Source organism: Idiotropiscis lumnitzeri, chromosome 21 (genome assembly GCF_059441095.1).
Source record: "Idiotropiscis lumnitzeri isolate Australia: NSW breed Sydney's pygmy pipehorse chromosome 21, RoL_Ilum_1.0, whole genome shotgun sequence".
In the NCBI taxonomy this organism is placed as follows: Eukaryota; Metazoa; Chordata; class Actinopteri; order Syngnathiformes; family Syngnathidae; genus Idiotropiscis; species Idiotropiscis lumnitzeri.
The window spans coordinates 7,895,206-7,914,919 of record NC_142411.1 but is presented as its reverse complement, the minus strand read 5'-3'; the positions used below and the strand labels follow the sequence as shown (position 1 = coordinate 7,914,919).

General features: G+C 38.1%; 3 protein-coding genes across 3 annotated transcripts in view; 2 read left to right on the top strand and 1 right to left on the bottom strand.

Annotated features, from left to right (window-relative positions):
* hnrnpub (heterogeneous nuclear ribonucleoprotein Ub) overlaps positions 1–13,758 on the bottom strand; it is a 46,238-nt gene extending 32,480 nt beyond the window's left edge. Inside the window, exon 1 of the mRNA XM_088286923.1 lies at positions 13,578–13,758. The gene's annotated coding sequence lies outside the window, so the exon portion shown is untranslated. The remainder of the gene's footprint in view (positions 1–13,577) is intronic.
* Positions 882–12,872, top strand: cnstb (consortin, connexin sorting protein b). The gene is made up of 10 exons (XM_088286926.1): positions 882–1,089; positions 3,604–3,967; positions 5,056–5,165; positions 6,284–6,314; positions 6,523–6,609; positions 6,686–6,794; positions 8,212–8,288; positions 8,983–9,200; positions 10,520–10,664; positions 11,165–12,872. The coding sequence occupies exons 2-10, from the start codon at positions 3,844–3,846 to the stop codon at positions 11,371–11,373; spliced, it is 1,110 nt and encodes a 369-aa protein (XP_088143052.1). The 5' UTR covers positions 882–1,089; positions 3,604–3,843; the 3' UTR covers positions 11,374–12,872.
* Positions 13,759–14,341: 583 nt separating the features above from the next.
* On the top strand, positions 14,342–19,477 carry sccpdhb (saccharopine dehydrogenase b). Its single transcript, XM_088286259.1, has 12 exons — positions 14,342–14,648; positions 15,250–15,362; positions 15,436–15,516; positions 15,612–15,741; positions 16,055–16,104; positions 16,223–16,353; positions 16,598–16,715; positions 17,334–17,453; positions 17,531–17,587; positions 18,007–18,118; positions 18,475–18,556; positions 18,645–19,477. Exons 1-12 carry the CDS (start codon positions 14,453–14,455, stop codon positions 18,757–18,759), a joined length of 1,305 nt encoding a protein of 434 aa, XP_088142385.1. The 5' UTR covers positions 14,342–14,452; the 3' UTR covers positions 18,760–19,477.
* The last annotated feature ends 237 nt before the right edge of the window (positions 19,478–19,714 follow it).

Sequence of the window (19,714 nt, the reverse complement as noted above, 5' to 3'; positions counted from 1 at the left end):
ATGGACCAAAACTCATAAGAAGATATACTTTGTTAAAAAAAGGGGACGAGCCAATGCTGGTTTATTTAAATCTAGCTGAGTACGTTGGGGATTTGACCCAGGACTTTGGGTCAAGATTTTGATCCAACAAAGCATGAAAATTACCCAAACTGATTAGTTGAAGCTACCTACAATATGTCACTAAGTTATCAGTATACCTGTGGTAAAAATAAAACTGTTTTTGCGCCCAACATTTTCAAAGAAGGAGATGCAACGTTCCCGTGCCGGGAATTATGTACAAAATTATGGGACTCACCACCGCTGCAGTTTTTGTTTAATGTGCTATACAAATAAAATTATACTCTATGTATACATCAAAATGATTTTTTTAATGAATAAAAAAATAAACTGAAAACATGAAATTAGGAAGTAGGTGTTTGTAGAGTAGTATCTAGTGCAATAGTAGTGGAAAATAATAAATAAATACATAAATAAAAAGTTATTTTCACATCTCTCATTAACATATCAAAGAAGAGCTCCCTTCACAGGTCCACATTCTTAATTCTGTTTTCTTGTATGCACGTGTGGTAAAGAACATGAATGGATGGATAATTAAGGTCACGTAAATAAAAATACAAAATTAATATTTTATGGATCCCCCGGCGACCAAATCTAAATGGTATCTTGCCATTATGCAACAAGAATCATACATACATGTTTACTCCATGTTTCTGGTAATCTGGAGCGCCCTACACCGGATTAAGTCATCATATGACTCTTTCGAGCGTTTACGTAACCTCTGACACGCAGCACGAGTCCTCTTCTCTACCAGAAGATGGCAGCCTCGGCCACATGTGCGACTAAAAAAAAAATTAAATAAATAAATAAATCATGAGCCGAAATAAGGCGTTTAGTAATGAGACCAGGCTGTAAATTCCCCGGATGGAAGACTAAACATGATGAGCGTGTAAGGAGTCAACAAGGTTGATGTGCACCTGCACAAAAAAAAAAAAAATAAAAATAAAAATGAAAAACGATTGAAGACGCCTGAGACGTGCGCTTCCTTTCCGGGAGGTGATGCGCACGCACGTCGCTATACTTCATGGAGCGGTGAGTATCCTACGTGATGTCTTCAACCTACCCAGATGTGTCATCGAGTTATATAAGGTACAAGGCGTTGATGGATGTTCCGCTATGCAAGGTAACGATGGAGAAGGGAAGAGCGTATCTTCGCACCGATTTGACATGAGTCGCTCGAATAAGACGAGTCAAGCGTGAAAACTATTGCGGGGCGAATATTTATGCTCGTGTTTTAATGTAACCCACCTGACAGCCTCCGAAATAAAAAGTATGAAGGCGTAATGTGTATGCAGCATCAAGTACCACAAAATAATCAATTTGAAGTTAGCCAGCTGTTTTTATGCCTGGAATATTCAGTTATTGGTTTGGTCCGTAATAGAGCAGAAAATACGCAAATGTGTTGTGATTGTTTTCCAAAGTTAAAGCAAATGTTAGCAAATGTTTCATTTTGCTTTATGATTAAATATAAATAATGCGATTTCCTCTGCCGTTGCTTTGCTTTCGTGCATCTTCCGTCCCATGCACAGATTTGCTCAGAGTGACCTTTGACGGCTGATGCCATTTTGCATACTGCGATCGATGGTTCATTTGTTTAAATCAGATATAAATCAAATATTTCTTCATTGTTCATATTGTAAATGTTGCTTCTTGTTTAGGTTTCTTTCTGGTTTAATATTTATATACTGTATATGTACATTTTATTTCATGAACCCATGCCTGTGGATGGTATGATAAACAATTACTTCTCAGCCATGTGGTTTGTTTACTATGGTGTGAAACTAATAGTTTTGACTCAGTGAATGTAAGAAGCAAATGTTCTCTACTAGAGACAGATGTCTTTAGAGTTTACATACATCTTCATTTTTTAAAAATAGACAATTTTAAATCTTTTGCAAAAGATTATCAAGGGGCCGAAAAATACTGCATCCAAAATGGCAGGAAAGTCACAAGTATCAAAATGTTTTTCTAGAGGCGGGGCTGGCCTGGCCATCATGTAGCTCCGCCCCCACCAGTGAGAACACACACACACACACACACAACACAAGATAATTTAGCAATTATTTTGAATGCCGCCTTAAAGGTTATTGATTAAAATTAGATGCAGGCACTCCTTATTGAGAGAGAACATTGTGGTGGCCCACTGAAACACACTCACTAATTTACAAAAGACAAAAGTATATAATGATGAAGACATAAGAGCTTCAGAAAAATTGTGAAAGTTGCGCAATTTATATGTGTAACCCAAACGCTGCCGATACAAATGCATAAATAATCCTAACTACTCATTAAACGCACTTTTATCTTGATACTTTTTTCTATCATAATCATGCTAAAGACATTTTGTGTGATCCTGGTGGGAATGGAAACTGCTGCGTCATTCTGGCCCTTGAACTCACAGATCCCTCTGGTGTATTGCAACAACTGAGGCTCGCGACAGTGGCATTGATGGTAAAGACAGAGTGAGTGAAACAGACCAACCTTTTGAGCACTAAAAAACAACTCTTAAGACACTAAAATGCATTTGTGTTAAGCTATCATGGAAAAAGGCATATTAAGCCACTATAAATTTAAGGCAGACGTGCATAAAGTATGGCCCGGGGGCTACATATGGCCCGTTGTGTTCTTTAATCCGGCCCATGCAGCGTTTACATTTCCAAGAATCTATCTGATATTCCTCTAAATATGGTACAATCAGGCTGTAATTTGCTTAACATTAAAGATTCCAATTATTTTATTCATTTTTTTTTATTTTACTAATTGATGTCATCAATTAATTAATTAATTGATTTACGGTACGTGGGAATGTGAGCGTGAAGGGTTGAATGAGCTTGAGGAGTCCTGCACATAGGATTTTCGTCTTGCTCCTTAATTCTTCCATATATTATGAGTCATTCCTTGCTCCCAGCATTCTTATCTCATTCCATGTTTCAAAATTTACAGCGTTCCAATGTTGAATACTGTGTCGCACAGACTCGGAACGTCCTAAGGCATATGTCGCATATAATTCATCTGCACCATCTGACCTATCCATTCTCCGCTACTGTTAAAAGACAGGAAGTCGTGACGTTGGCGTTGACAAGCTTTTAGCGTGTAAAAAGGCAGCAGGCCTTGTGATTTGCTTCCCATGGGGGAGGCCTTGACAGATGGGTGCAGGTGATTAGCTGGGATGAGGAAAAAGCAATGGACGCTATGTGATGTGCTTATAATGCAAGGAGGGTTTGAAAAGGCATTTTTTGGTAAGATCTTAAAATAACTCCTCGCTGACAGCATTATGACGATCATCTTAATTAAAATGAATATAACGTTAGAAAAAGGCCTTTAATATGAAAGCCAAGGAAGTCCTACGTTGTATTAGTCACTGGCAATGAGGTGGATAAAGTACATTGGCATTTGATTTATATTTAGGATTTTGAGAAAAATCTAAAAAAACACAAGATAATATCCAACCATCCGTTATGCAATCAGGTTTCACTTTTTCTCTAACATTAAACGATTACTATATTTATGTTGTTCTTATTACTAATCATATTTTTTTTTTGACAGCTGGCTGGGAACAATTAAGGAGGCTGCTTTCTTCTTCTTCCTCCATGCTCTGAATAAAGCGTAAAAGAGGTCGCACATCTCCCCCTGCTTGGCCACAGAGGATTACATCACATGCTTTGTTAGAAGCGACCTGCCGAGACCTCTTGGGTTCATTTCGACACAAGACTGCCTCGCATACTTTCCTGGGAAGGACTAACTAATAGAGCTCAGAACCGGAGACGATCACTGAAGAAAAATTACATGAAAGAAAAGCTGGCCGAGGTCACCGAGGTGATGGGTAACAAGAACACCGGGCCACCTAAAGGACCAGATATTGCAACACACCAGGAGGAGGGTGATGACATGTGCATCAGCAGTGTCACAGGTATTATACTTACTAAAATAACCGTTTGTTTTCTTTTGACCTAAATATCAACTCAATCGCTGCCATTGACGGAATTAGACGCCAAAAAGTACATTCATTTTACTTGGGCTGGCAGTGAATGAGTTTATACCAATCCTTCTTTGTACGTAAATATGAAGACAACTGTCACCTATTTGCTAGTTTTGTGCAGGCCACAGCATTGTCTAATATGAACGTATTATCTTAGTGCCTATGTTGAAGTGAGCCGAAGCGCTTAAATTGCTGTGAAGTCAGTGCTTATTCATGAAATACCCCCTAGAGACAGTTTCTCATTTATGAACAACTCAAGTGATGCAAATTCGATGGACACAGTGAAATACATCATTCTGCAAAGGCTGAGAGTTCACCAGGCAACCAGAGCATTAAGATGAGCAGGATGATAGTAAGCCACAGAAAATTACTCTTGGGTGTATGCCCATAATGGACCAAACAGCTGGAGAATCGTAAGCTACTGTATCTTATGTAAGAGCTGTAGCATTCATACAACTTGGTTTCATAGTAAGTCATTGCCACAACAATGAGTCTGAGCGCGACGATAGCAGGCAGCTCCAGCAAGTAGCCTCGTGGACAATGAACCGACAAGAATTGAAAGCAAAGGGGAACTAAATATATATATATAAATAAATATAAATATATATACAAAAATAATAAACTATATATTTATGCAATAAGAAAAACTAAATCCATCCCAGAATCTCAGTGAATATTGCAAAAACAGAACTTAAACGAAGCAAATCTAACAACATGCTAATCTCTGCTATAAGCCTCACAGCTAAAGTTCAGCGTTCATCATTGTGAATCCTACTTTAGTATTGCATCATCACTTTGTGACACTTTCCATGAGGGGCATGTTTGCTCAGACACACCATCATGCACAACACACACTTCTGACATCATGGATGACATTGCTGTGTCATCACCAGGTTTATTTCCCTGCAGTTGCCATTGCTTCTGAAGGCAAACATGCAAGGCTTCACACAATTAATTGGACATGAGAAACAACAGGTGAGTCTCATCGGTGTTTTGTTTGTTTTCTGGTATGTTTCCAGGAAGTGTCTCCAGATATGGAGCGTCGAGCCTCAGCCCAGAGCTGCTGGCCTCTCTGCAGTCTCTTGGAGAAAACACTGACTACACACTACTGCCACACTCGCTGCACCAGGTGGGTGTTTGTATGGAAAGAGGGTCATTTTTTTTAACCCCCCTCCTCTATTCCTTGGGGAGCATATGCTTTTACTAAGTGAGGCCAAACAAGTATCTGGTGACATTGCGTACAGCACACTGGCAATTCAGATTGAGAGGTATTTGATGGAGTTTGATGGCTGGGTAGAAATGTGGGGGGACATCGATTTGCGTTGTTGAATGTAACCGCTGAGAAACCAATGACGGCTAAAGACGTCAAAGATACATCATTTTTACTTGGCTGGTAGTGAATAAGTTAACGTGTTATTCATCTAATACACTTCTCCTTCTCTTCATTCAGTCCACTATAGCTCACACACCAACACCCCGCGTCCTTGCTACTTAGTGATTGAGCAAATCTGTCCCCTCGTTCATGTCCTGACCTATTGTACACATGAGGGACGCGGAATAGTACACAACTATTTTCTGCGGTCATCATGTTGTTCATTCAATAACGTTTAACATTCACTACCAGCCGAGTGAAAAAAAAAAATGGATCATTGACGTCTTTAGCCGTCAATGGCAGTAAATGAGTTAATAACCTCAAGCTATTTGATGATAAAAGTGAAAATTTCTTTCAGCAATGCTCCAAAATGTTTTTACTCCTGTTGTTGAGTACTGCTGAGATAAAAAAAGGTAAACCCCCCTTCAAAAAAAAGAATAAAATAAAATAAAAATATGCAGTATATAAATAAAATATATCCCTTACCGTATGATATGCTTATCGGCTGTATTTTTTTTCCTCCTGAAAATAATACATGCGATGACAAAATAAGGTTGGAATTATATAAAATGTATCATTAATTGCGCTATTCAGATATTCAAATATATGCCTTAAGTAGTTGCACGTGACTTTTCGTTTTCACATGTCATCTGCATGCTCCGTCTCACCATGTGATCGTCATCTCTTTGAAGGAATGGAGTGCATTTCACATCATATCCTCTTCTCGTGGCTGAGCACACTAATTTGTCAAGATCCACTGTGCTCAGTCATGAGAGCTAAAAATATATATATATTTTTAAAATGTCTCCAGGGTAAAAAAAAAGACTTAACATTTTTTTGTTTGGCTATATGTTGAACATGTTTTTTTGTTGCAGATCGCAGAAGCCTGCTCACTCCAAGAAGATTGTATCCTTTCAAGATCAATGGCCGTCAGCGCTTTATAAAACGTAGGGGAAAAGTCCGAACTTCATCTCGTCTGGGCGAGTGGGCGTTTCCTCATACTTTGTCTCATAGCTCAGACGATGCAATTTTGTGCGTCTCTGTTAATGCTTTAAATCTGGCACGAGACGAGGCCTCAAATGGGTTGAACGACTTTAACTGCTGATGTCACCAGACCAGTTGGCCATCCAGTTTCTCCAGCTAGAAAAGCTCTACCATGAACGTGTGCTCTTCAACCTCACTGTCCTGCAGGAGAACTGGGGTACTGCAAAAACGGCTTTTTTTTTTTAAACCCCGTTGCTTTGTGACAATACAAATATTTTCTTCTGTGCTCACAGAGAGCGGCTGCAAAGAGAAGGACGCTGAGAAGTGCTTGCCTGCTGAAACAGACAACATCGGTCAGAAACACATTGAGACGCTGAGGCACATCTGTGGGACACACCTCAAGTGAGTCAGCACAGCCTGGACATGTTCTGGATCACTCATATAATCACTGTTAGGTTTCTGTTTTCTGCCGCTAAACACAAAATATGAGCGTACTGCCCTTAATTATATATTAATGGGTGTTCCGCCACTTCATTTGCAGTGGTTAGGCTACTTGCACATGTACCTATTGGCAATTGGTTTGGAGAACCTAACTGTTATTAGTCAGACAAACTCACCTATTCGCAGTCGGCGGAAATCAGGGGGTCGCCTCTGTCATTAGCAACATTTAGGTTTGCTTTGAGACGATGTGCAAATGTTGGGGGAAGTGTTTGCAAAAGATAGATGGCACTATTAGCGGCTAGTTGGGACAATATTACTCATTCACTGCCATTGACGGGTATAGACGCCAAAAAATACATTCAGTTTACCGTGGCTGGCAGGGAATGAGTAGAAGCTATTTTACACTCCTTTTGCACTGTTTGGGAACCTTTAGGACCTTTTTCCAATTCCTGGAGTGGCAGGCTAATATATGGTCCCAAACCAATGAAATGGGGTGCGAACCTTCCCCAGGATTCCGTTTTCTGCTGTCCACTGTCCAAAATGGATTTAAATTATGTTAATATGCAGGCCAGCTTGTGTCTTTAAATTTCTTTCGTGAAGTGCTTCACCACACAGTAAATTTTATAGAATACATTTTACTCTAAAAAGATTATATTTGACCCCACTAAATAAAATTTGAGAGTAAACAATGTAAAATTCTGCGTAATATTTCCTCTAAGAATTTTACACGGAATATTTTACTCTTAGATTTTACTGTGTACTCTCTTGTTATGTTGTTTAGTTACAAAATAACATGGGACAACCACTGTGACGCACACATGAGAAAAAAAAAAACTTGCAGTACTTGCGGGTTATTTATTATTTTGGAGGCTGAAAAATATTTTCATTCGCTTCCCTCCGTTAGATTGGACTGCATGTTGACATGCTAATTGTCTCAGTCGCATTATGCTAATATTAAAACCACAAGATATCGAAATGAATTTTCAAAAAAGCGCACGTTTATGAATGAATGTTTTGGAGAGACTTGGCACTGTTAGCAAAAAATGGAAACAGGAAAAATGTCAAATTGTCTGCAAAAATGTTTTGCAACCTTTTACGAACCCCAGTATTGTTTGCAAGCAATCGCCACTCCGTTAGATTAAAAATGGATATGATCATAGCTTTGCTTGTAACCCACTGCTAACAAAAAAAAAAAAAAAAACTGACCAACGATTATTAAAGTTTTAGCCATAGAGGAACATGGGAATGAGACATTTTTAAAGCCCACAATTTTTTTGCTCTTCGCATTTCTGTTATGTCAGCTCATGTGGATTATTAACCTTGTCTTTTTTATTCTTGTCTTTTATGGTTTCCCCCTCATTGTTGTCTGTGGAGTAAGACCATCTTTTGGTGAAAACATAACACTAATAGACATAACAAGACACAGCAAGAAAGAGACATCCCATCAGGGGAAAGGTAAATGCAACTTTTTCTCTCATTGTGGGCGACGGAACCACATAACTGCAGCCATTATTGTAATAAAAATGTGATGAGCTACCTTATCTCTGATTGTGAAGAAGTTCAGAACTGATAACTGGTGGAGATTCTTTGTTTAGAAGACAAAGCAATTCTGCTTTGAAATGATTGCAAAATATTCAATCTGTGCAGTCCAGAAATGTGAAGATTTCTTAATTACTAAATTTGAAGCTAGTTGCCACTTGTGTATTGATATATATATATAAATATAGATATATAAATCAAATATAATAATGGATTTTATTTATAGGGCATTTTACATTTGCAATAATTTCAAAGTGCAACAAGAGCAGCCCACAAAGGTTGGCCCAACCTTCTTCTAACATTTTGCCCCATTCTTACGTTTGTATTATTTCCATTGAAAACCATTCACAAAATTCAACTTAAAGTCATTCACTACCAGCTGAGTAAAAAAAAAAAAAAAGGGATCTTTGACGTCTTTATCCGTCAATTGCAGTAAATACAAAACACTTTATTACTTGAATAATTTGGACTTGTAATTATGTTTGTAAAAGCTGTCGTTGTAATGGATCTCTTTCAATTTTAAAGTTCTAGCTAATGAAGTTAACCATAGTAAATTAGCCGAAGCATACATCCAACAAGTTGCTCTCATGCTGATGTTTTGTGTTGACAGCAAGCAACATGGAAACAACAAACGAAGATGACGAAGAAGTGGGAAAAATTAAGTCCAAGTCAGGTCATCCTAAGCATCCTAAACATGGAAGATACGAAGAGATGTTTGAGGAAGTGAAGGAAGTGGAGGAGGAAGAGGAGGAGATGAAGGTGGAGTGGCCAGCAGGAGTCCCACAGGCGTCAGACACCGACCTGGCCAAACTTTGCCATGTAGATGGGGTAGGACCACTCCCTATTTTCTCTTCACTCTTCTTTTACTCACGCATGGAATTACATGTTATTTTTGCCGAGACACTCCCAACGTTTTCTCCCTGAGTGACATCTCCAATTTCTCATCTTGAGACATGTGGGGAGTGTGCTGGGTTACTGAGCTGGGGCCAAGGCATCAAGTCAGGAAATCAGCTGTTTCTAATGAGCAGTTCAGTGTTATGTAACCCATAGGAGCTTAGGCTGGGTGGGGTCAGGGTAGAAATGTTGAATTACAACTGAACAAGGTCCTTTATTCTAAAAAATAGTCATCCAAATAATTACTTTTTCCATCATTGTAGGCTATTTACACAACACTATAAAAAAAAAAAAAAAAAGTAAAAATGTGAAAGTTTGTCACGAGTGTTTCAGCATGCATACAGGCCATAAGGGTGTAAAAATTTCATTCATACAGTGCTGCAAAAAAAAAAAAAGCAATCACAAAAAGCTCTGTAATATCCATGCTAGTCCTACAGATTTTATTACGGTTTATTATTTGCCTTGAGAGCAATATCTTACATATAATATATCACACTGGAGGCTCAACTCTTCTCAGCGTTTATTTGTGCGTGTGACTTTTATTACAGAATGACTATTTTTAGCCATAAACATTATTGCTCCTACTTTAAGTGAATCCTCTTCAGACAGGACTTGAAGAGGATGCATGACTACTAAATATATTACTACACCTTAGCATGAGTCTTCTTCTGGACTTTCAGACCAAAATGGGATTATGATGTCTACTTTATTTCTGTAAATGGAAATAGGGTATGGGGCTCTGAATAATTGGCCTGAGAATTATGTCAGATGTATAAAGAAATACCATTTTTAGACTAAGCAGCATTTGCTGCAGGCTGCATCTTATTATTTCTGCACCGTGGACACGGATGGAGTTTGTTGGTATGAAGTGTAAAAGCCCTGCTGGAAGTCACTTACTGCCCCCTGGTGGCTAAAAGTCTACCCACACATAATACACGATCTGTGGTGATGACGAATAATTTGAACGTGAGATGTATTTAAGGAATGTTGTATCAGGATTATGATTTTGCATTCCAAATGCTCCTTAATCATGAGACAATTAACCTTCTGTTTGTGAATTTTGCATTCATTTATTCAGTATTTCCAATAGCAAGGTTTAAAAATAACTATTATGAAGCTTACGTCACTCACGTTGGCTGCGGTCTGATGGTTGAATGTAAATAAACAACTGCAGTTTTCTAATCAGCGTTATTTTGTCCACTGTTGGGTGCAATGCACGATCCATTATTATCTCATTTGTGTTTCAAATTTAGAGTCTATGCGCTGATGGTCTGGTTTCCATTCTGAAGAGAAGGAGAGCATCCCTGGATGGACTGCCACCCCCCAGTAACACTGACAACAAGATGAATTCCGAACGCAAAGTCCGCTTCAGTGAACCGGAAGACGGCATTGAACAAGGTCAGTTTCTGAACAGCACCAATTTCAATCAAAGAGCAGATTTTTTTTCTATTAAATTGCAGTTGAACATAATTAAGGCAGTTGACCTTCAATTTAAAATTGTTTTTCCATTTTAAATCAAATAGAATTTAATGAACCATTTTATAAACGTTTTGAGTAACTAATATTGTAAACTACAATTCTACAATACAAGAGTAGATATAAGTTAACCACAAAATCAAATGTACAGTCAAGTCGACATATGTAAAAATGTAACTTTGCCGTTTTCTGTCATGATGAAAAAGTGTAGCCATATATTTTGGTTCCTGAGCAGGTAATTTGAAAAATTGGGTTCAGTCAACAGTCCGCTTTTGCCACTATGCTATACTGCCACATCACAACAAGTTCCATTTCTGATTCTATGGTTGTCATCGTATTTTTCTACTACTTGCACCCCCCGGTGATGTCACATAAAATCCAAGGAAAAAGCAAAACTAACTTTTCACATGTCTCCAATGCAGACGAGGTGAGCGGAGACTCCTGCTTGATCCTGCTCCTGCTGTGTCTGGTTACCGTGGTGATCAGCATAGGTGGGACCGCGCTCTATTGCTCCTTGGTGGACACATCATCCAACATTTGCAACGACTTCACTCTCAATGTTGACTTCTACATGACGAACGTGCGGAGTTTCTTCCGAGGGCTCGGACATTGGCTGCCTCATGGGACATAAGAGCCGTCATATGAGCTAGTTATGATTTGGAAATTTGAGTTTGAATCTCAGAGAAACAACAAGCTGGGAAAGTTTCAAGTCAAAAGTAGACTTTTGCTTGTGTGGATCGTTTATCCTACTGACAATCGTTACCTCAGAAGGATTCTTGCAATTTTCACTTGTGTACAAACATAAATATTTGTTCCCCTCATTTGTATCCATTTGTGGCTTTTTTTGTCCTTTGTTTTTCTTTGTTTCACTGTACTCCACATTTGCTGTTAAATGGCTCATACACTTACACCGACATAAAATTACAAATTGTGGTCAAACAATCTGCATCAATGCTGCAGTGCGTTCATTATGTCGGATTTTGACGACTCAACTAATATTTGAGTATGCAATATTTTCATTTCACAGCCACTTCTCACTCAGGTACTTGCATTGTGTTGGATATGTGCCCAATGTTTTCAGGTTTATCCTCAAAATTCATTTTTATGTGTTTGGATTACTGAGCACATCCGGTTTACACCATAGTACCAAAGGAGCAGTGGAGCTGGGTGAGCATAACCGCAAAGATGTTGAAAAACATTTTTGCAGAAATGGGACTAAATATTGGAATGAAGGTGGACTGTTTTAAGTATATGACAACATGGTTTAAATAAATAAAATACAGTAAGCATTTGAAATATATATTTCAGTTGTACCCGTTTTATTGCAATGGTAAAGAAAATGGTTTGCTAACATGCAATATTTTTTCAGTAATGGATAAAATGTTCCTTTACACTCTGCCATGTAATATTTAATTGATCACCACATTAAAAAACAAAACAAAACTCTAGATTGGTCCCAACAGTTGAGTGATGAATGTTTCCTTTGTATTGTCACTATGGGTAATAGTGGCCAACGAGTGTTGCATAATATATCAGCCTTTTGTTTGTTTCATATGGGCATAAGGGAGTTGACGCTATTACAAGCAATATTATAGTTAACCCAAAAAATTCTCAAGAATATGTTCTATGCAGCCTCACTAGTCAAAACACGGCATTTGTATTGAAATTACGTTTATGGAATATGAGTAAAGTAAAATGCTCCTGTATTTGTACATCTCAGGGGTGGCCATTTTGGCACTTCTGTCAACTGAAAATACCATCAGTTGCTCAGGGTTCAGGTAACAACCAATTATGCCTCAGCTTCAGAAAACAGGTGAGCCGTGATTGGTCGTTACCGGTCATTTTGAGTCGACAGAAGTGACAAAAAGCATAAAATGGGTGAATTTTGCTGCTTAACTCATACTCCACAAATGCAATATTAATCAGTATGCCATGTTTGGACTAGGGAAGGCACATAAAACATTTTCTTACAAACATTTTTGGGGAGGTTGACTTCCCCTTTAATATTAATTTCCTTTTTTTCTTTCACAAAACTTGCCTGCATGGATGAATACAATCACAAGGAACATTATGTCTGAATCAATATTTATAATGTACTCTATTTGTCATTAAAAGGGACATAGAAAATTTTACTTTTTGTCATTTGTGTACAAATGCAGTAGTTGCGTCTTTGGCATACTTAAAGTGTAATAAGGATATTGATAAAGTGGTGAATTTGCACAATCAGCATCCTTTTCCAGACTGCGTTTGGAAAGCAAAAAGTTTAACAACATCAAAGCCGAAAGGTAAGCAGAGATGCATTGAGTATTGTTGCATGCATAGTTTGGCGTTAGTTAACTTTGTTAGCTTATAAGCAACACTTGTTTGCTCGTTGTAGTATGGTGAGGGCAAGGTCAGTACAATAGACTAATTGTGTTTTGAATTGTGGAAATACACTTTATACTAAATAATAGAATGGACAAAGTGTCTTTCCTGAGCTTTTCCTCAAGAGGTCAGTGTACATTGCGTTCTCGGTTTTGCTAGTGTATACTCCGTCCCCAACATATTGAATGTGTTAAAGTGGAGCATCGGGGAAGGTACTAGACATATGCCGACATTTTTACATTCATTCAATATATATATATATATATATATATATATATATATATATATATATATATATATATATATATATATATACATACATATATATTCAAAACTTATATACATTAAAAATAAACATACACGAGCATTTGAGGAAAAAGTCCTACTTCGTCCTACTTGAATAAATCCCCCTCATATTACCATCATTTAAGACACCACGGCTGGACAAATAATATACAGAAATTCACTTACACGGTACTAAGTGATTGTTGGACGACCAAGCTTCTCTTGAAAGGTCCCTCTTGAAAATGGCCTCGCAAGTGTATCCTCAATTAATCCACACGTTCCCCTCCTTGGCCATTGTGGTTAAAAAAAAGCAAGAATATATTTTAGATTTTCGAATGGTGGCCAGTTATGACTTTCTGGTGTGTTGATTCCGCATAGCACTGCCCCCTCACGAGTGAATATCCAATCACAAGACGCGTTCATCACCTTTAGCGGAAGGCCAGCGAGAAGGCTAACTGCAACCAACTCGTGATCTGATTGGCTATCGCAACTGTCCATCAAATCTGAAAGGTCATTGAGAGAAGAAATGCCCGCACGATTGAATCTGTAACATATGTGTGTGTGAGTGTTTTTATGTGTTTGTGTGAATAGGTGATTTAGAGAATTTAACTTTGTGTACTTGTTAGGTTGTTGCGTTCATCAAAATCAATTTGTTGACTTGCATTACTATACTATATAGATCCGACACATCCAATATGGCGGTCGTGCTAACGTACACCACCAAGTAACCCGCTACCCACAGGCGGGGACTTTGACGTTGGTTACGATTAGATTTATATTTGATTTATATTTCCCAAATATGTGTAGTCTTCACCATAGTTAGAAATAAATCTGAATAAATTATGTTTTTGTATCTGAACCAGTGGCGTCACGGGTACGTTTCAATTGCATCGTTAATTCGTCAGGGACGAAAAACAACATACAATGATAACCACTATCATCTTGCTGGAAAAAAATAGAAAAAGAAACAAAAAGTTAATTTCATCTAAAGTAAAGGGGCCGATCGGCTGTGAAACTGTCCGGAAGTAGCGTTACCCGGAGCGACTTTGCACAAGCACACAATGGAGGCGGTGACATCTAGCAGACCTTACCACATCGTTGTTTTTGGTGCTTCGGGCTTTACGGGGAAGTTTGTAGTTGAAGAAGTCGCCCGTTGCGCCGCAGACAGTACCAGAGACAACCGTCTAACATGGGCCGTAGCCGGCAGAAGCGGACAGCGCCTGAAGGCGATGTTAAAGCAGGCCGCCGACAGGCTGGGTGGGTATGCAAATGCATGCAATCAGATGTGGGTAGAGTAGCCAAAATGATATGCAAGTAAGAGTACTATTACTTCAGAATAATATGACTCAAGTGAAAATAAAATGTTATCCTCCAAATATTTTCTCGAGTAAGTATGCAGTAAAAAAATTACCGAGTGCCGATGCCGAGTAACTGGTGAGTTAAAAAAAAAGAAAAGACATGCAAAATTGCAATTAACATTCTCTCTAGTGTTACCACTTTAATCTAACTAGAATCACAATGAACTAAAATATTTAATTCGAATTTAATTATGCCACAGGAAACGGTATTTGTTAACACTTGGGAAACAGTACAAATTTGAACTTGAGTTCTTGTAGGTTGAAATGTTGACATTTTTAGACAGAAAAACAGTGCTTGTTTGACGGCTATGTTTCACTGCAAACTGAACAGAATGTTAAACCAGGGTTGTTCTGCTCACATGACTTCTATCTAGCTTGAGGGATGCTTGTGATTACCTGTGTATTGTTGCCAATGGAATACAATGCTCACCTTATTATAATGCTCCTTTTGTCTTTTTAATTAATGATAACGCTCTATTAAATTTGTCTTTATTTTTCAGCCATGCCCGAGTTAAGCACAGACACTGACATCATTGTAGCAGATGTGTCCAACAAAGAATCTCTGGCCAACATGTGCCAACAGGCTGTTATTATTCTCAACTGCGTTGGTCCAGTAAGTATTGAATGCTGCTTTTATTGAGGAAACTAACTCGGACTTATGCACCATGTCTGTGTCAATGTTCTAGTACAGGTTTTATGGCGAGCCGGTGGTTGCCGCATGCGTGGAGAATGGAGCTCACTACATTGACATCTGTGGAGAGCCTCAGGTATAGGGACATTTTCATTTGTCTAATTATGTGAATGCTGAGTGGTCAACATTCAAGTTAAAGCTGCTGTGCCTTAAAAAAAAATGGACTGACAGTTCCTGGAGCGCATGCAGCTGGATTACCATACTACGGCTTTGGACAGAGGGGTGTACGTAATTGGCAGCTGCGGCTTTGACTCCATACCAGCAGACCTGGGAATTCTCTATACTCAGAGCCACTTTAAAGGTTGGACTTGATTTTTACGAGTAGTTTGCTGCACTAGACCCTCAGACGTCCTACAATTGTAAAAAGAAGTAATGAGCTCACACTCACCCCCAAAATCCACATTCCCTTACCAGAAATGTCTTACCTTGTGGCCAAAGGTAGCATCCTGGTTGGTTATTACGCCTTTTGGTGCTGTTGTGACGTAAATAATCTGCATGCTATAACTATCGATGAGTCACACATTAGTTGTCATGATTACTATTTTCTTTTGGTGGTTCGCAAATGCTTTACTTTGGTGATTTTAGAAATTATTGTGTACTGTCATGATTTTTAGGGACACTGACGGCAGTGGAGAGCTTCCTAACAATAAGCAGTGGGCCTGAGGTAATCGAAAGTCAAAATGACCTTATTCGTAAAGGAAAGATATTACATTTGCTTGAAATAGTTAAATATTCAGTTTGTGGTCATGGAGAGGCGTTGCTGAGCTTCTTCACCCCTGCAGGGCTCATGCGGTCATGATGCCACTTGGCGGTCGGCTGTGCACGGCTTCGCCGATAGTAGCGCCCTTCGTCAGCTGAGGAGGAAGTTTGGCCACAAGCCACTACCTGTGGTCGGAACCAAAGTTCGCCCGAGGTAAGGTGATAAGGGAATACTCTCTGGAAAGTTCTCCTTATTTCCTGTAATTATAGCTTAAGTGGAGTCTAATGCTTAGATGTGCTGAATCCAAATGGAGAATAATTTATTTCCCCCAAGAGCGGAAGAGATGGATTTTTCCTCTCTTCATTTAACAATGACCCAACATAGAGACCTAACTTTGTAATAGTTACGGAAAAGTATTTTGAACTTACAGTCTGTGCATCTTTGTGTGTCGGTCTAGAGGTTCTGTTTTTTTTAGCAAAGAGATAATGCAGTACGCCATCCCGTTTATGGGTTCGGACCCATCTGTAGTCAAGAGAACACAGCGGTTCCTCTACCAGGAGGAATGTCGGCCACCGGTTAGTATTGATGTCAATTCTAATCCACCGTTTTTGATGGCTGCGACTTGCAAATATTCAAATGCTATTTCTTTTTGTATGACTTCGTTTTTTCTGTGTTATAAAAATTCTGTACGGTATATTGAACCATGGGGATAGTAGTAGACTCTATACTGTAGGGTAACTCCACTACATACCCTGGAATATGTTAACCAGCTTCATTATGATTCCATTGTTCCCTCGATTAAAATAAAAATGTCCAAACCCTCCATTATCAGTACAGCTTCTCCTCACAGGGGTCGCGGGGGGTGCTGGAGTCGATCCAGGCATCTTTGGACAGTAGGCGGGGTACAAGGCCCCAAAAAATAAAATAAATAATAAATAAATAAATATATATATATATCTAAATTTAAAAAAATATTTCAAATTGGAATTGCAGAAAAACAAGCATAAATTGATAGTGATCTTTTTCATCCATTGTGAAGGTGTGTAAACATAACTGATGGGCAAATTCTGATCATGTGCATTGATGAGGCAGTCACATTGACAGCTAGCCAATACTTATTTTATTTATTTAAAAGAGGCCTCATTTTTTTTTTTAATTCTTTCTTCCAATCCCTCACCTCTCTTACTTGACAGATCCAGTATTGTGCCTATGTCGGGATAGGTGGTCTCTGCTCAGTTGTCAAGCTCTTTTGTGGTGGACTGCTCTTCTGGATTATGGTCAAATTCAGCCTGGGCAGGAAACTTCTCACCATGGTACTCACATCATTCCGTTATAACCTTTTCGCTACGTACAATTTTATGTTGATGATTGGTGTTTGTCTTTTCCAAAGTTTCCAAGGTTTTTTTCCTTTGGCTTGTTCAGTAAGGCTGGTCCAACAATTAAACAGGTAAGAGTTTAGTTTAGTTGCTCTGCATGATTCCTCCATCTAGTTTAGTTCGTAAATGAAAGGTAGCAAAGTAAAATTGGTCAGTGCCAGTCAAAAATGATTGATTTTAATTGTGTGTCCAAACTTTTGACTGTTATAAAATGTTAAATATGAGTTGTTCAGACAGAACTCGCACTTCTTCTTGTGCACTGAACAAAACAAATGTGTCAGAAAAACTCAGTTTGTCGTTTGGGTTTGAAATTGGATCTTTGACTTCTATCCAGGTGAATGTTTATTATTTGAAGAACACACATTTTTGTCTTTCCAATTAATATATTTTTTAAGGATTGGTAAAGTACACGTAAAGCAGTTTGCGTCTTTAAACTGATCTCATTTAATCGATTTTAATCCGCCTCTCATGTTCCACTCTCATTTACCAGATTGAAGACACCTGCTTCAAGATCACATTTTTCGGAGAGGGATACTCGGAGGGTGCAGACCCCTCCCAGGGGCCACCTGACGCCAAGATCTGCACTGAGGTCATGGGAGCAGGTAGGCGTGCAGCGGTCACCCGAATGATTAGCACGTCTGCTTCATAGTCAGGAGTTCCTGGGTTTAAATCTCAGCTCAGACTTTCCTGTGCGGAGTTTGCATGTTCTTGCCGTGCTTTTGTGGAATTTCTCCCACGTTCCAAAAATTATGCATATAACCGTATTTTCGGACTATTGCCGTATTATTAAGCCTCATATAAATAGTGTCTAATTTTCAAATATGTTCACGTATATAAGCCGCTCTTAGCTATAAGGTGTATTATTTTTGTTGAGCTTTATATGTTGAATAGTTTGTTGATTTTACCGTATGTTAATTTTTTGTATTCTGTTGTTTTAATTTAATTTTATTTTTTTTAGAACCTGGTTATATAGCCACGGTGATCGCTATGGTACAAGCAGCAATAACACTGCTGAAAGAAAGACACTCCCTTCCCAAGAGGTCAGTAATGGTTCTTTTGCGCTTTAAAAAAAAACACAAAACAAAACCCTCTGTTTTCTTCAATGTTTGGCATCTCTCCACTCAACAGGGGAGGAGTGTACACACCTGGAAGCGCCTTCTACAAAACCAGTCTCATTGACCGGCTACATAGCAACGGCTTCAAGTTCTCTGTGAGAAACTACGAAGAAGCCACTAAGGACTAAGCCCTTTGTTGTTTGTGTGTGTTGTAGCTTTAAACCGGAATCCTGGCTGTCACTCTAACACACTCAAAGGGACTAGTAGAGACTTTGCCTTTTAAAAATACAAGACTGGCAATCGAAAAAAAAGATTTTCCAATTATTGTTTGAGGAAAATTGTGAAGGGATAAAACAACTGAGAACCAATTCTAAATTGCTTTGATGTCGTAATTTCTGCGCAATTATATTTGTATATGCACTTTCATCTTGAGTCAATGCAACTTGGTCCAACAAGGCTTAATGTTGCATTTAACAGTTAATATTATAATCATAAAACAATACCACTGTTATGCATGACTGAAAGGTTCCAAATTGTAATGTAATTATTGCCATCTTTTTTCGGACTCTTGATTAGCATTTTGAGATTAGAATAAAAAAATGCCCTTTTTTCGGTCTAAGATGTCAGTTTGAGGAATTGCTCTTTTTTTATGTGCGACCATGTTGATATTTTAAATGTTGCAATAAAATTAAAAAAAATTGCATATCTGCCAAAACGGGTCAAAAAAGCAAATTTTTGATCAATCTCATATTTTTAATTTTTTTTTATAGCACGGGTCCATTTTTATTTATGTATTTGACACCAGCAACTTATGTCTAATGAATCTAAAAATGTGTATATTCCTAAATTAGGAAACCATTTTTTTTAAATCATTTACTCAATAAACACAAAAGTTAGTTTATTAAATATTTCCTTATTTCTTCCTTTGATATAAGTTATTCAATATAGTTCATATATTAGTCAGATTATTTTTTTCATTCTAAATAGAATTTTATATATATATATATATACACACATATATATATATATATATAGATATATATATAGATAGATATAAATATATATCTATATATATATCTATATATAGTAATCGTCTTCTGTTGTACTTCACCTGCACTACCAAGAAGTGTCAGTATTTCCCCA

Bases quoted from the DNA above. Each gene is read 5' to 3' on its own strand.
- sccpdhb (XM_088286259.1), top strand. From the start codon at position 14,453: ATGGAGGCGGTGACATCTAGCAGACCTTACCACATCGTTGTTTTTGGT. The intron at 14,649-15,249 runs GTGGGTATGCAA...TTTATTTTTCAG, and splicing joins GCAGGCCGCCGACAGGCTGG to CCATGCCCGAGTTAAGCACA. The intron at 16,105-16,222 runs GTAATCGAAAGT...TCACCCCTGCAG, and splicing joins CAATAAGCAGTGGGCCTGAG to GGCTCATGCGGTCATGATGC.
- cnstb (XM_088286926.1), top strand. From the start codon at position 3,844: ATGAAAGAAAAGCTGGCCGAGGTCACCGAGGTGATGGGTAACAAGAAC. The intron at 3,968-5,055 runs GTATTATACTTA...GTATGTTTCCAG, and splicing joins GTGCATCAGCAGTGTCACAG to GAAGTGTCTCCAGATATGGA. The intron at 10,665-11,164 runs GTCAGTTTCTGA...TCTCCAATGCAG, and splicing joins GGAAGACGGCATTGAACAAG to ACGAGGTGAGCGGAGACTCC.